General features: G+C 46.0%; 2 protein-coding genes across 12 annotated transcripts in view; one reads left to right on the top strand and one right to left on the bottom strand.

Moving 5' to 3' along the window:
* LOC129813922 (dynein, cytoplasmic 1, intermediate chain 2a-like) overlaps window positions 1-2673 on the top strand; it is a 21585-nt gene extending 18912 nt beyond the window's left edge. For all 11 annotated transcript variants that reach the window (XM_055866547.1, XM_055866548.1, XM_055866557.1 and 8 more), the window contains one exon: window positions 68-2673. In XM_055866547.1, the coding sequence (XP_055722522.1) occupies window positions 68-181 (114 nt within the window). In that variant the 3' untranslated portion in view covers window positions 182-2673. The remainder of the gene's footprint in view (window positions 1-67) is intronic.
* slc25a12 (solute carrier family 25 member 12) overlaps window positions 2624-16247 on the bottom strand; it is a 25460-nt gene continuing 11836 nt past the window's right edge. The window contains exons 10-18 of the mRNA XM_055866545.1: window positions 13920-14004; window positions 13144-13302; window positions 9684-9736; window positions 9450-9530; window positions 4776-4916; window positions 4536-4674; window positions 4262-4420; window positions 4088-4178; window positions 2624-4005 (exon numbers count right to left, since the gene is read on the bottom strand). Of these exons, the coding sequence (XP_055722520.1) occupies window positions 3786-4005; window positions 4088-4178; window positions 4262-4420; window positions 4536-4674; window positions 4776-4916; window positions 9450-9530; window positions 9684-9736; window positions 13144-13302; window positions 13920-14004 (1128 nt within the window). The 3' untranslated portion in view covers window positions 2624-3785. The remainder of the gene's footprint in view (window positions 4006-4087; window positions 4179-4261; window positions 4421-4535; window positions 4675-4775; window positions 4917-9449; window positions 9531-9683; window positions 9737-13143; window positions 13303-13919; window positions 14005-16247) is intronic.

The raw sequence follows: 16247 nt of genomic DNA, 5'->3' as shown, positions 1-16247 counted from the left end.
TATTCCTGCACTGAAATAAATCACAAGTGTCAAACCTGCAATTTGTTTAACCTGTGTGTTTCCACAGCAAATCTGTGTGCCCAAGGCAGATGAATGGACCCGTTTGGTGCACACGCTGGTAGAGATCAACGAGAACCGCGATGAAGGAGAGGAGCTGGCCGCGCAGCGCCTAGTCGCCTGATCACCATGGTAACCACTCCCCTCCAGTTGGAACAGGAGTGATGTTTATCCTCTCAGGTTCTAGAACATTTGAGTGTTCTGTCCACAGCTCTTCCCTAAATATGCAAAACTTTGTACCTTTGCACCTTTTTACTACTTTGCATCTCTTGTATTTGTACGTCTTTGGAGGCGTATGTGTATTCCCTAAAGGCTGACCATGTGGGTTTAATGGTGAAGAGAAAGAAACAGGATGACCCATTCCAACCTTTATACACTAGGTCAGCAATGTCCTTAGATTTTAGCGTCAATTTTATTTATCCATGCTCTTATTTATCATATGCGGTTGCACATATTTTAAACATGTCTGTGGATAGCTTTACTATTATATCCCCTAACATTAGCACTACACCTAAGCTCATACCACTACAAGACAAAAAGTGCTTTTTAAACTTTACTTGCCTTGACTGAATATGTTAGTGGTTTTTGAAAAAAACTAAGTTAATATTACTTTATCCATTTAAAAATGCACTGTACCTGTAGGTCTCTTAATAGAAACCCAGTGTCTCTCTACTTCCTGAAACGATGTAAATGAAGTATTTCCTCATATGAAGATGTGGACCTAAGTAGAGCCATAGATGCATAGAGAGTTTGGCCAACTATCCAACATGTTGGCACCAAATGCACCACATTCTAATTAGCATTTCAACTAGACTTTTGTTGTTGGAACATTGTCCATTACACAATTCTCTGTTGGAAGGAGTTTACCAAACTCTGTATAGATACAGCGCATTCAGAAAGTATTCAGACCCCTTGACTTTTTCCACATTGTTACGTTACAGCCTTATGCTAAAATTGATTAAATAGTCCCCCCCATCATTCTACACACAATATCCCATAATGACAAGGTAAAAACAGGTTTTTAGAAATGTGAACAAATGTATAAAAAATGTATAACTGAAATATCACATTTACATAAGTTTTCAGACCCTTTACTCAGTACTTTGTTGAAGCCCCTTTGGCAGTGATTACAGCCTCGAGTCTTCTTAGGTATGATGCTACAAGCTTGGCACACCTGTATTTGGGGAGTTTCTCCCATTCTTCTCTGCAGATCCTCTCAAGCTCTGTCAGGTTGGATGGGGAGCGTCGCTGCACAGATATTTTCAGGTTTCTCTAGAGGATGTTCGACTGGGTTCAAGTCCGGGCTCTAGCTGGGCCACTCAAGGACATTGAGACTTGTCCCGAAGCCACTCCTGCGTGTGCTTAGGGTCGTTGTCCTTTTGGAATGTGAACCTCACCCCAGTCTGAGGTTCTGAGTGCTCTGGAGCAGGTTTTCATCAAGGATCTTTCAGTTCTTTGCTCCATTCATCTTTCACTCGATCCTGACTAATCTCCCAGTCCCTACCGCTTAAAAACATCCCCACAACATAATGCTGTCACCACCATGCTTCACCTTAGGGATGGTGCCAGGTTTCCTCCAGACGTGAGGCTTGGCATTCAGGCCAAAGAGTGCAATCTTGGTTTCATCAGACCAGAGAATCTTGTTTCTCATGGTCTGAGAGTCCTTTAGGTGCCTTTTGGCAAACTCCAAGCGGGCTCTTGTGCGCCTTTTACTGAGGAGTGGCTTCTGTCTGGCCACTCTACCATAAAGGCCTGATTGGTAGAGTGCTGCAGAGATGGTTGTCCTTGTAGAAGGTTCTCCCATCTCCACAGAGGAACTCTGGAGCTCTGTCAGAGTGACGATTGGGTTCGTGGTCACTTCCCTGACCAAGGCCTTTCTCCCCCGACTGCTCAGTTTGCCTGGGCGGCCTTGGTGGTTCAAAAGTTTTTCAATTTAAGAATGGAGGCCACTGTGTTCTTGGGGACCTTCAATGCTGCAGACATTTTTTGGTACCCTTCCCCAGATCTGTGTCGCCACAATCCTGTCTCAGAGCTCTACGGACAATTCCTTCCACCTCATGGCTTGGTTGACATGCACTGTCAACTGATGGACCTTAAACACAGGTGTGTGCCTTTCCTAATCATGTCCAATCAATTGAATTGTAGAAGTTGTAAAAACATTAAGGATGATCAATGGAAACAGGATGCACCTGAGCTCCATTTCGAGTCACATATCAAAGTCTGAATACGTAAAACATAAATAAGGTATTTCATATTTTTTGAGTACCAAAAAAAAAAGTTTTGCTTTGTTATTATGGTGTATTAATGAGGAAAATGTTTAATTTAATCAATTTTAGAATAAGGCTGTAACGTAACAAAATGTGGAAAAGGGAAGGGGTCTGAATACTTTGCGAATGCACTCTGTGCTCCTTATTTAATGAATTTGATATGATAGGACATTTTGTAAAATTGTATCAGTATAACATGAAGTGACCAAGTCTAGTATTACGCCAAAACTCCTGGTAAGGTTTTGCTTGTCCCTTTTTGCTGTTTATTCCCCTTGAAATAAACACTTTAACCTCTAGAATTAAAACCATACATATGCTTTATTTCAATAAAATACACAATGAATTGAAATGGATTTAAGTTATCTAATCCTTTGCTCATGATTCTCCTCAATAAACACTTATGTTGAAAAGGTCTGTACATCAGTGATTCTCAAGAGACAGAGTCCCAACGTCATTCTAACATAACAGTAACGTCACTCCGACATTACCGTCACGTTGCTTTTTAACATTACTGCAACGCTTCTGTAACCAAAATGTTTCTCTCATTATCCTCATGGTGTTGCTCTAACATTACCATAACATTGTTGTCCAACCTTACAGTAACAATTCCTTTCCAGCAGTGTCACGTCTCTGTACAGCAGATCTACAATATGTACAGTAACTTCCTGTGCAAGGCCCAATCAGAGTAAAGCCTTACACACGCTGTCCAATCAAATATCCCCTACACACTGTCCAACCAAAGTAGCCTTACACACAATGTGCATCCGAAAGAAAAACAAAAAAATCTAAATCAGTTATTAATGAGAAGAGAGGAGCCACCAGAGAGAGAGAGAGGCGTGTGAGAGAGAGAACAGCGTGGGAGAGCAATCGGAATGTGGGGGGGAGCAACCGGAATGTGGGGGGGAGCAACCGGAATGTGGGGGGGAGCAACCGGAATGTGGGGGGGAGCAACCGGAATGTGGGGGGGAGCAACCGGAATGTGGGGGGGGGGGTAGCAACCGGAATGCAGGGGGGAGACAAGGCTACTTTTCAAATACATGTTTCAGATGAAAAGAGGGATGAGAGAAGTAAAGAGGAGCATGCAGCCACTGGAGATACAACACAGTACAGTACAACACAGTGCAGTGTTCATGTTACTGACTGAGCTTTAACTACTGACCTACAGTCAGCTCTCCAGGACCAGGGAGAAAGTGCACTGAATTAGTCCCTTGGAGGAGTGGGGGGCAGTGTGTACGTCTGTGTGTATGTCTGGTTACATGGACCCTGGGAGTGTGTGTGTATTTCTGGTTACATGGCCCTACAAACAGTGTGTATGTATTTCTGTTGCATGGCCCCTGGGAGTGTGTGTGTATTTCTGGTTACATGGCCCTACAAACAGTGTGTATGTATTTCTGTTGCATGGCCCCTGGGAGTGTGTGTCTAAGTGTATACTCCCTAGTGGAGTGGGCAGAGGCCCAGTCTTTAGGGTGCAGCAGCCTCCTCTTGAGGGGAGGCAGAAGGGGTATCATGGTGAATGGAGACCACTCCAGAGGACTTGAACTTGGGCAGGTGGAGGCCAAACTTGTTCTCCACGCCAGCGAAGGTGGCCGTAGCCAGACGGTAACCGCCCACGTGGTCAGCACTGACCGGAGGAAGCTCCGAGATACGAGACTTAGGAGTGGGCTCAGACCCTGACGGACGACTGGAGAGAGAAAGATAGGGAAATGGGAGACATTGTATGATAACTTGAGTTATAACAGTGGGGAGAGTGTGTGTGTACTTACTGCCCTCCGAAGTCCACATTTAACCACCGCTGTAGAAGCTCATAGGTCACCAGAGTCACCCCAAACTGAGGAGAGGATCGACACATACGAGCTGGGGAGAGAGACAGAGTGTAAGCAAATTCCCATTTCCACACACACACACACACACACACACACACACACACACACACACACCTCCAGCTCCCTTCCACAGTGCTCTGAATCCCTCCTCATGCATGATTTTCCTGAAGCAGTCCGTGACTCCAGTGTAGGTGGTCTGTCCCGCCCTCGCTGCTACCTGCAGGCGCGTCTTGATGACATCAGCAGGCGTCACCAGGGAGGCAGCAGGGATACCTGGGAAATGCAGTCAAAGGGTATCACCTGTGGCTATGACTGTTTTTGACAGTCAAATAAAATGGAATTGAATTGCATCGCTGGGTAGGTGTGTGTGTAGTGCGTGTGTGTGTACCGCCGATAGCTCCAGCAGCTAACAGCTGTAATGCGCCCAGTCTTCCCTGTTCGTCGGCGAACTGAGCCTTGGTGTGGGCGTACACTGGGAAGAAGATGGCTGAGAAAGGGATGTCTCTCAAGAAACACGCTTTAGCACCCTACACACACAAAGGGTAAGTGACAGACATTTTCAATCAAAAGGCCTTTGTCTCCCAAAATACAAGCACAATGCCACCAGACGTAATGGTCAAACACACACCTTGTAGAGGCCGAACAAGCCGAGGTCTCGGATGACACTGAGGGCGCTGATTCTGGGTCCTGTGGTGATCTCTCCTGCCACCTGCAATCTGATCTTGACTATCTCCAGCGGGTTAGTAAAGACCACCTGGGACCCCCCTGCCTGCGGAGAGTGACATAGGGTACATGAGGAAGGGAGGGTTGCTACCACAGCCTCCCATTTAAGTAGGATTAGGTAGAATAGAATGGGTGGGGTTTAGGGTTGGGAAGTTTGAGCGAGATGGAACAGACTTGTTTATGTGCAGCTGTGCGGTTTGTTGCTAACGTTTCGTGCTGCAAACCCAGCTTCAGACGCAATCGTTAGGGAAAGGTAAGTGTAGGAAAGGATGAAACAGCATCTGTCCCACCAGTAAGTACAGATAGTAACGTTAGTACAAATCCCCTCGCACGGTCCCCGCAGCCGGACAACTTTCTCATGGCTTCTGGAGGGAAATGCTGAAATGCTCAACCGGTGTCACTCATTCAGCCGACAGAAACGTTCAACCGGTTCTCCCCATTAAGCAACGAGTCAGAGTCTCCTCTGGTCTCTCCTCCATCCGTTACAGGGTCTGAGACGCCGAAGTCTCCCACCATTAGCTCTGACAAATTGAAAACCCTAGTCATTGGCGACTCCATTACCCGCAGTAGTAGACTTAAAACGAATCATCCAGCGATCATACACTGTTTACCAGGGGGCAGGGCTACCGACGTTAAGGCTAATCTGAAGATGGTGCTGGCTAAAGCTAAAACTGTTATCCACGTCGGCACCAACGATGTTAGGGTGAAATAGTCAGAGGTCACCAAGCACAACATAGCTTCAGCATGTAAATCATCTACAAAGATGTGTCGGCATTGAGTAATTGTCTCTGGCCCCCTCCCAGTTAGGGGGAGTGATGAGCTCTACAGCAGAATCTCAACTCAATCGCTGGTTGAAACTGTTTTTGGCCCTCCCAAAAGATATCATTTGAGATAATTGGGACTCCCCCACAATCAGGACCAAGTCCTTCACTCCTCCCTAGCTGGAGGGGTGCTCTCATCTGATCTATGAACATAGACAGGGCTCTAACTCCCCCAGCTCCACAATGAGATAGCCTGCTGCCTGGCCTGCACCCTGTTAGCCACCCTGCTAGCTTAGTGGAGTCTGCCACTAGTATAGTCAGTGCAGTCAGCTCAGCTATCCCCATTGAGACAGTGTCTGTCCCTCGATCTAGGTTGGGCAAAACTAAAAACATGGAGGTGTTCGCCTTAGCAATCTCACTGGAATAAAGACCTCCTCCATTGCTGTCTTTATTGAAGGAGATTGTGATCTCACATCTCAAAATAGGGCTACTTAATGTTAGATCCCTCACTTCCAAGGAAATAGTCAATGATCATAACCTTGATGTGATTGGCCTGACTGAAACATGGCTTAAGCCTGATGAATTTACTGTGTTAAATGAGGCCTCTCCTCCTGGTTACACTAGTGACCATATCCCCCGCACATCGTACAAAAGGCAGAGGTGTTGCTAACATTTACGATAGCAAATTTCAATTTCCCCCCCAAAAATGACTGGGTTTTCATCTTTTGAGCTTCTAGTCATAAAATCTATGCAGCCTACTCAATCACTTTTTATAGCTACTGTTTACAGGCCTCATACAGCGTTCCTCACTGAGTTCCCTGAATTCCTATCGGACCTTGTAGTCATGGCAGATAATATTCACATTTTTGGTGACTTTAATATTCAAGTGGAAAAGTCCACACACCCACTCCAAAAGTCTTTCGGAGCCATCATCGACTCAGTGTGTTTTGTCCAACATGTCTCTGGACCTACTCACTGCCACAGTCGTACTCTGTACCTAGTTTTGTCCCGTGGAATAAATGTTGTGGAGCTTAATGTTTTTCCTCAATCCTGGACTGTCGGACCACCATTTTATTACTTTTGTAATCGCAACAAATATTCCGCTCAGACCCCAACCAAGGAGCATCAAAAGTCGTGCTATAAATTCTCAGACAACCCAAAGATTCCTAGATGCCCTTCCAGACTCCCTCCACCTACCCAAGACGTCAGAATACAAACATCCGTTAACCACCTGAGGAACTCAATTTAACCTTGCGCAATACCCTAGATGCAGTCGCACCCCTAAAAACAAAAAACATTTGTCATAAGAAACTAGCTCCCTGGTATACAGAAAATACCCGAGCTCTGAAGCAAGCTTCCAGAAAATTGGAATGGAAATGGCGCTACACAAAACTGGAAGTTTTCCAACTAGCTTGGAAAGACAGTAGCGTGCAGTATCAAAGAGCCCTCGCTGCTGCTCGATCATCCTATTTTTCCAACTTGAGGAGAATAAGAACAATCCAAACTTTATTTTTGATACTGTCGCAAAGATAACTAAAATGCAGCATTCTTTAAGAGAGGATGGCTTTCACTTCAGCAGTGATAATAATTTCATGAACTTTGACAAAGATCATGATCATTATAAAGCAAATTATGGACTCCTCTTTAAATTTGCGTATTCCTCCAAAGCTCACTTGTCCTCAGTCTGCACAACACTGCCAGGACCTAAGATCAAGGGAGACACTCAAGTTTTGTAATTCTTGACACATTGATGAAAATAGTCTTGTCTCTAAACCTTAAAGCTGCAGACTGGACCCTATTCTAACTAAACTACTGAAAGAGGTGCTTTCTGTGCTTGGCCCTCCTATGTTGAATATAATGCACGGCTCCCTATCCACCGGATGTGTACCAAACCCACTAAAAGTGGCAGAAATCAAACCTCTTGAAAAAGCCAAACCTCGACGCAGAAAAAAATAAAATCAGCCTATATCAAATCTCCCATTCCTCTCAACATTTTTTGAAAAAGCTGTTGCGCAGCAACTCGCTGCCTTCCTGAAGACAAACAATGTATACGAAATACTTCAGTCTGGTTTTAGACCCCATCATAGCACTGAGACTGCACTCGTGAAGGTGGTAAATTACCTTTTAATGGCGTCAGACCAAGGCTCTGCATCTGTCCTTGTGCTCCCAGACCTTAGTGCTGCTTTTGATACCATCGATCACCACATTCTTTTGGAGAATGGCCTACACAGACAAGTTCTGGCCTGGTTTAGATCTTATCTGTCGGAAAGATATCAGTTTGTCTCTGTGGATGGTTTGTCTTCTGGACAAATCAACTGTACATTTTAGTGTTCCTCAAGGTTCCGCTTTAGAACCACTATTGTTTTCACTATATATTTTACCTCTTGGTAATGTCATTCGGAAACATAATGTTAACTTTCACTGCTATGCGGACGATACACAGCTGTACATTTCGATGAAACATGGTGAAGCACCAAAATTGCCCTCCCTGGCAACCTGTGTTTCAGACATAAGGAAGTGGATGGCAGCACATTTTCTACTTTTCAACTCGGACAAAACAGAAATACTAGTTCTAGGTCCCAAGAAACAAAGAGATCTTCTGTTGGATCTGACAATCTTGATGGTTGTACAGTCATCTCAAATAAAACTGAAGGACCTCAGCGTTACTCTGGACCCTGATCTCTCTTTTGACGAAGGAGAGCTTTTTTCCATCTTCGTAACATTAGTGCTAAACACGCTAGAATCTTGACTAGAACCAACAAATTTGATCATATTACTCCAGTGAAAGCCTCTCTACACTGGCTTCCTGTTAAGGCTAGGGCTGATTAAGGTTTTACTGCTAACCTACAAAGCATTACATGGGCTTCCTACCTGTCTTTCCGATTTGGTCCTGCCGTACATACCTACACGTACGCTTCGGTCACAAGACACAGGCCTCCTTACGGTCCCTAGAATGTGTGGGAGATCTTCGTGGGCTATACTCGGCCTTGTCTCAGCGTAGTAGGTTGGTGGTTGAAGATATCCCTCTAGTGGTGTCCTGCCTGTTTTGCCCTGTCCGGGGGGTATCGTCGGACAGAGCCACAGTGTCTCCCAACCACTCCTGTCTCAGCCTCCAGTATTTATGCTTCAATAGTTTGATTCGGGTGGCTAGGGTCAGTCTGTTATATTTTGTGTATTTCTCCTGTCTTATCCGGTGTCCTGTGTGAATTTAAGTATGCTCCCTCTAATTATCTCTCTCCTCTCGGAGGACCTGAGCCTTAGGACCATGCCTCAGGACTACCTGGCCTGAGGACTCCTTGCTCTCCCCAGTCCACCTGGTCACACTGCTGCTCCAGTTTCATCTGTTCTGCCTGCGGCTATGGAACCCTGACCTGTTCACTGGACGTGCCACCTTGTCCCGGACCTGCTGTTTTGGACTCCCTCTCTACCGCACCTGCTGTCTCTTAACTCTAAATGATCGGCTATGAAAAGCCAACAAACATTTACTCCTGAGGTGCTGACCTGTTGCACCCTCTACAATCACTGTGATTATTATTATCTGACCCTGCTGGTCATCTATGAACGTTTGACCATGTTCTGTTATAATCTCCACCCGGCACAGCCAGAAGAGGACTGGCCACCCCTCATAGCCTGGTTCCTCTCTAGGTTTCTTCCTAGGTTCTGGCCTTTCTAGGGAGATTTTCCTAGCCACCGTGCTTCTGCATTGCTTGCTGTTTTGGGTTTTAGGCTGGGTTTCTGTACAGCACTTGTGTGACATCGGCTGATGTAAAAGGGCTTTATAAATACATTTGATTGATTGATTGACCAGTCTTACTCACACAGGCTCCAGCCAGCACCTCAGCAGCAAAGGGAATGGTGTCGCCTTTACCGGTGAACTTATCTCTCACAAAGTCATTCACCTACAGGGAGAGAGGGGGTAGAGAGAGAGGGAATCAGCAGAGATACTACAGAGGGAATAGCCAGGAACGTCTGAGAAAGAATTTAGTGTTAATTTAGGATTCATCTCCATAGTGATTGGCTGAGTGAACAGGAGGGGGAGGAGTTTGACTCACTGTGAGTTTGATGGCCTTCTCTGGAGCCACGCCTATGAGCTGGGGAAGAAGACCTGGAGAGCAGCATGGGAGATTGAGTCCACATATGACATGAACCACATCTCACGATGACTAGTTTCTCAGGGTAGAAGGAGAGAAGGGAGGAGAAGAGTGCAGGGATGAGAATGAAGGAAAGGGGAGAATTAAAAGGACAAAAGAAGAAGTGGATGGATGGATGCAGGTTTAGTGTTGCAGTGTGGGTGTGCCAACACTAGATGGGAGCCTTCAGTCGTTTTCCCATCAACAGAAGAGAGAGCAGGAGGAGAGCAGTGAATATAAACTCAGCAAAAAAAAAAGAAACGTCCCTTTTTCAGGACCCTGTCGTTCAAAGATAATTTGTAAAAATCCAAATAACTTCCCAGATGTTCATTGTAAAGGGTTTGAACACTGTTTCCCATGCTTGTTCAATAAACCATAAACAATTAATGAACATGCACCTGTGGAACGGTCGTTAAGACACTAACAGCTTACAGACGGTAGGCAATTAAGGTCACAGTTATGAAAACTTAGGACTGTCATGACGTTGCCGTCTTTGGGTACAGCGAGCACCATCCCCCTCTCTGCCTCCTACAACCAGGCTGCTGTGGTCAGAGAGGTCGTAGATTCCTAGGGAAGATCCTGCCTCATGGCCACACAGTATAGAGACAGAGTGAATTTTCATAGAGAACAAAGTAATTTCTTCCACCTCACAGAACTTGAGGTCCGAACAACATATGTTCCAGAGTAGGTATAAAAGATTGGTGAAGAATCCAGCTACGAACTGGTCCGTTTGTTACAAGTTTGTAAAACTCATGAGAGACGGTGCGGCCACATTACCATAACGCTGTTTATATAATAGCCTCAGATATGAGGTTTACATCTAATTGTTGTATAAGATGAATGAGTGAGGATGATACTGTTTGTAAAATTGTGTAATGTGATTTTGGACTGTTTAATAAAGGAAACTCCAATTCCCTTTTGTGTTTAACTAAATCAGAGGGCCGCCCATGAGCCCAGTTAGGGTCGGGCATCCTGGGACAGCCCCTTTTCTGCAACTTCTGAATAAAACCCCCACTCGGGTTTTCCATCACCAGACCATGTTTCTCCCAAACTACCTCGATAACGAGAGGGCCAAGGTTTGAGACCAGACTGCTGAATCTTTTAACCATTCCACGTGGTTAAACTCTTAGACTAACGATACCGACAGAATAAGAACAAGTCTTTGATATTAGTTACTGGTCTGCAGGAATTCGGTCTCATTGAACGCGAAGAACGACAACCGCAGAAACACCTATCCATAACAACATGAATGAATGTCACTCTGAACTATCCACTCTAACCACGACAGAGAGAGAGAGGACGGAAACTACAACAGAAACTAACTTTTTCGCAGAGATCCCGACGACACACTGAGCGTAAATATATATATAGATTGCAATTGTTCCCGAATGAGTGAGCGTTCATGTGCAAAGGATCAGCATTTCAATTGTTATAATTATCAACTTTGTAGTGTCTCATCTCAGTTGACCCCCACTTCCCTTTTTGTCCACCAAGCCGCGATACCGGTTTATCCCACTAGGGAAACTCCATTATCATTTCCTTGTAAATATCTACTGTTTGTTTATGCAGTTCTGTGAATTACTTAGTTAATAAATGATTTAAGACAATTGATGTATGGATGACTCAGTGAAGACAGTTTGTGCAGATAACCAACAATATACGACGTTTGGAATGAGACTAACGTGAGGTAAAATAAGTAATTCATTAATTCGAAGACTAATTGATCAGATATAAAATATCAGAAAAGTAATTAGGAAAATTATAACTTTGTAATCTGAATATTTTCCTTGGTGCCCCGACTTCCTAGTTAATTAGTTACATGATTAATCAGTTTAATCGCGTAATAATAATTACAGAGAGTTATTTGATAAATAAGTCTTCAGTTTAATGATGCCAAAGACACGACAGGACACTAAAGAGGCCTTTCTACTGACTCTGGAAAAACACCAAAATAAATATGCCCAGGGTCCCTGCTCATCTGCGTGAACGTGCCTTAGGCATGCTGCAAGGAGGCATGAGGACTGCAGATGTGGCCAGGGCAGTAAATTGCAATGTCCGTACTGTGAGACGCCTAAGACAGCACCACAGGGAGACAGGACGGACAGCTGATCGTCCTCGCAGTGGCAGACCACGTGTAGCAACACCTACACAGGATCGGTACATCCGAACATCACATCTGCGCGACAGGTACAAGATGGCAACAACAACTGCCCGAGTTACACCAGGAACGCACAATCACTGCTCAGACTGTCCTCAATAGGCTGACAGAGGCTGGACTGAGGGCTTGTAGGCCTGTCTGGTCAGGACGTGCCTTACAACATTACCGGCAACAACGTCGCCTATGGGCACAAACCCACCGTCACTAGACCAGACAGGACTGGCAAAAAGTGCTCTTCACTGATGAGTCGCAGTTTTGTCTCACGTGGTCGGACTCGCGTTTATCGTCGAAGGAATGAAAGTCACACCGAGGCCTGTACTCTGGAGCAGTATCGATTTGGAGGTGGAGGGTCCATGTGTCACAGCATCATCGGACTGAGCTTGTTGTCATTGCAGGCAATCTCAACGCTGTGCGTTACAGGGAAGACATCCTCCTCCCTCATGTGGTACCCTTCCTGCAGGCTCATCCTGACATGACCTTCCAGCATGACAATGCCACCAGCCATACTGCTCGTTCTGTGCGTGATTTCCTGCAAGACAGGAATGTCAGTGTTCTGCCATGGACAGCGAAGAGCTCGGATCTCAATCCCATTGAGCACGCTTGGGACATGTTGGATCATAGGGGGGGTGGGCCATTCTCCCCAGAAATGTCTGGGAACTTGCAGGTGCCTTGGTGGAAGAGTGGGGTAACATCTCACAGCAAGAACTGGCAAATCTGGTGCAGTCCATGAGGAGATGCACTGCAGTACTTAATGCAGCTGGTGGCCACACCAGATACTGACTGTTACTTTTGATTTTTACCCCCACCTTTGTTCAGGGACACATTACTACATTTCTGTTAGTCACATGTCTGTGGAACTTGTTCAGTTTATGTCTCAGTATTTGAATCTTGTGATGTTCATACAAATATTTACACATGTTAAGTTTGCTGAAAATAAACGCAGTTGACAGTGAGAGGTGAGTTTCTTTTTTTGCTGAGTTTAGGTAAAAGAAGAGCAGGATATGAAAAATATGTGGACCAGGAGAAAAGAGTGAAGGAGACAGGGATGGAAAGAGAGATAAAGAGCAGAAGAGATGGATAGAGGGGAAAACAGCAGCCAAGAAGGGAAGAAGAGCGATCAGGAGAGCAGCCATGAGGGGAAGAAGAGCGATCAGGAGAGCAGCCATGAGGGGAAGAAGAGCGATCAGGAGAGCAGCTATGAGGGGAAGAGGTGTCTGTCCGTACCTCTGTAGAATCCGAAGAAGCCTTCATAGCGCAGCACCTTCTTGGCACAGTCAAAGCTGTTCTTGTACATCAGTTCTCCTACGAACGAGCCTGTACTCCTCTGGTTCTGCATCCTGGTCTTAACCAGGTCTATTGGATACACCGCCGTGGCTCCCGTAGCTACACACACACAGTCTTGTTTTACTAACCTTGTGGGGACACAGTTGCTTCCTATTCAAAATCTTATTTTCACTAACCCCAAAACCTAACCTTAACCCTAAACCTAACCTTCAACAAGCAAGCCTAATTGTTTTTGGTTGTATTTTACCCCCTTTTCTGATCTCGTCTCACTGCCGGCCTGCCACAAGAGCGCGTTGAGCCAAGTAAAGCCCCTCGCCAAACCTCCACGAAGCTGGGCCAATTGTATGCTGCCCTATGGGACTCCCGTTCATGTCCGGTTGTGATACAACTCGTGATCGAACACAGGTCTGTAGTGACGCACCTAGCACTACTATGCAGTGCCTTAGACCACTGCACCACTCGGGAGGCCCCCTAATTTAAACCCTAAACCGCCTAAAAATAGCCAAAATGTCCCCAGTTGGTAGAACTTCTGTTTTGTTTAATATGCTATAGTTAAATTATTCTATAGTTAAACATGTCTGTCGACATACACAGAAGATATGAACCATCTCAAATATGAGCTTCTAAGTGTGCGATTGAAACTGGAAATATTTAAAATGTACCATCCCTTACCTCACCCAGTCCCTTACCGCATCACCCCCTCCCCAGTCCCTTACCTCCAGCAATTGAGCCCAAGCTGAAACGGTAGGCCGACTCTGCAACCTGCAGCAACACTGACCTGGAACCATCACCTTGGCTCTGCTACAGAGGGACAGACGGACAGACAGAGAGAGAGAGAGAGAGAGAGAGTCACACATGTATGCTCATTTACTTGAGCGCACACACACACACCAGCACACGCACACACACACACTAGCACAACCACCCACCCACTAGCACAACCACCCACCCACTAGCACACACTATCACCCCCACTAGCACACACACACCCCCACTAGCACACCCCCACCCCCACTAGCACACCCCCACCCCCACTAGCACACCCCCACCCCCACTAGCACACCCCCACCCCCACTAGCACACCCCCACCCCCACTAGCACACCCCCACCCCCACTAGCACACCCCCACCCCCACTAGCACACCCCCACCCCCACTAGCACACACACCCCCACTAGCACACACACCCCCACTAGCACACACACCCCCACTAGCACACACACCCCCACTAGCACACACACCCCCACTAGCACACACACCCCCACTAGCACACACACCCCCACTAGCACACACAAAACTGAAAGAGCGAACCACTGCTTTTAATCAGGACAAGGCGACCAGAAACATGACCAAATACAAACAGTGTAGCTATTCCCTCCGCAAGGCAATCAAACAAGCTAAGCGTCAGTATAGAGACAAAGTAGAGTCGCAATTCAATGGCTCAGACACGAGAGGTATGTGGCAGGGTCTACAGTCAATCATGGACTACAAAAAGAAAACCAGCCCCGTCGCAGACCCCGATCTCTTGCTCCCAGACAAACTAAAAACCTTTTTGCTCGCTTTGAAGACAATACAGTGCCACGGCCCGCTACCGAAACCTGCGGGCTCTCCTTCACCGCAGCCAATGTGAGTAAAACATTTTCACAGAGTTTACCCTTGCAAGGCTGCTGGCCCAGACGGCATCCCTAGCCGCGTCTTCAGAGCATGCGCAGACGAGCTGGCTGGTGTGTTTACGGACATATTCAATCAATCCTTATCCCAGTCTGCTGTTCCCACATGCTTCAAGAGGGCCACCATTGTTCCTGTACCCAAGAAAGCTAAGGTAACTGAGCTAAACGACTACCGCCCCGTAGCACTCACTTCCGTCATCATGAAGTGCTTTGAGAGACCAGTCAAGGATCGTATCACCTCGCAATCACACTGCCCTATCCCAACTGGAGAAGAGGAATACCCATTTAAGAATGCTGTTCATCGACTACAGCTCAGCATTTAACACCATAGTACCCTACAAACTCACCACTAAGCTCGAGACCCTGGGTCTCGACCCTGCCCTGTGCAACTGGGTGCTAGACTTTCTGATGGGACGCCCCCAGGTGGTGAGGGTAGGAAACAACATCTCCACCCTGCTGATCCTCAACACTGGGGAGAAGGTGGATTGTTTTAAGTTCCTCGGCTTACACATCACGGACAAACTGAAATGGTCCACCCACACAGACAGCATAGTGAAGAAAACGCAACAGCGCCTCTTCAACCCCAGGAGGCTGAAGAAATTTGGCTTGTCATCAAAAACACTCAAACTTTTACAGCTGCACAATCGAGAGCATCCTGTCGGGCTGTATCACCGCCTGGTACGGCAACTGCTCCGCCCACAGCGGTAAGGCTCTCCAAAGGGTAGTGAGTTCTGCACAACGCATCACCGGGGGCAAACTACCTGCCCTCCAGGACATCTACACTAGAGGTTGAATGGCCGATTAATTAGGGCCGATTTCAAGTAAATCGGTATTTGGACGTTTTGTTTTGTTTTTTTAACACCTTTATTTAACTAGGCAAGTCAGTTAAGAACACATTCTTAATGTCAATGATGGCCTAGTAACGGTGGGTTAACTGCCTTGTTCAGGGGCAGAACGACAGATTTTTTACCTTGTACGCTCGGGGATTCAATCTTGCAACCTTACGGTTAACTAGTCCAACGCTCTAACCACCTGCTTCTCATTGCACTCCACGAGGAGCCTGCCTGTTACGCGAATGCAGTAAGAAGCCAAGGTAAGTTGCTAGCTAGCATTAAACTTCTCATAAAAAACAATCAATCGATCAATCATAATCACTAGTTAACCACACATGGTTGATGATATTACTAGTTTATCTAGTGTGTCCTGCATATAATCGATGCGGTGCGCATTCGCAAAAAAGGTACCTAACCATAAATATCAATGCCTTTCTTAAAATCAATACACAGAAGTATATATTTTTAAACCTGCATATTTAGCTAAAAGAAATTAGCAGGTAATATTAACCAGGTGAAATTGTGTCACTTCTCTTGCGTTCA

This window comes from Salvelinus fontinalis, chromosome 17 (assembly GCF_029448725.1).
Source record: "Salvelinus fontinalis isolate EN_2023a chromosome 17, ASM2944872v1, whole genome shotgun sequence".
In the NCBI taxonomy this organism is placed as follows: domain Eukaryota; kingdom Metazoa; phylum Chordata; class Actinopteri; order Salmoniformes; family Salmonidae; genus Salvelinus; species Salvelinus fontinalis.
The sequence above is the reverse complement of the archived record's forward strand: the minus strand, read 5'-3'. Positions and strand labels throughout refer to the sequence as shown.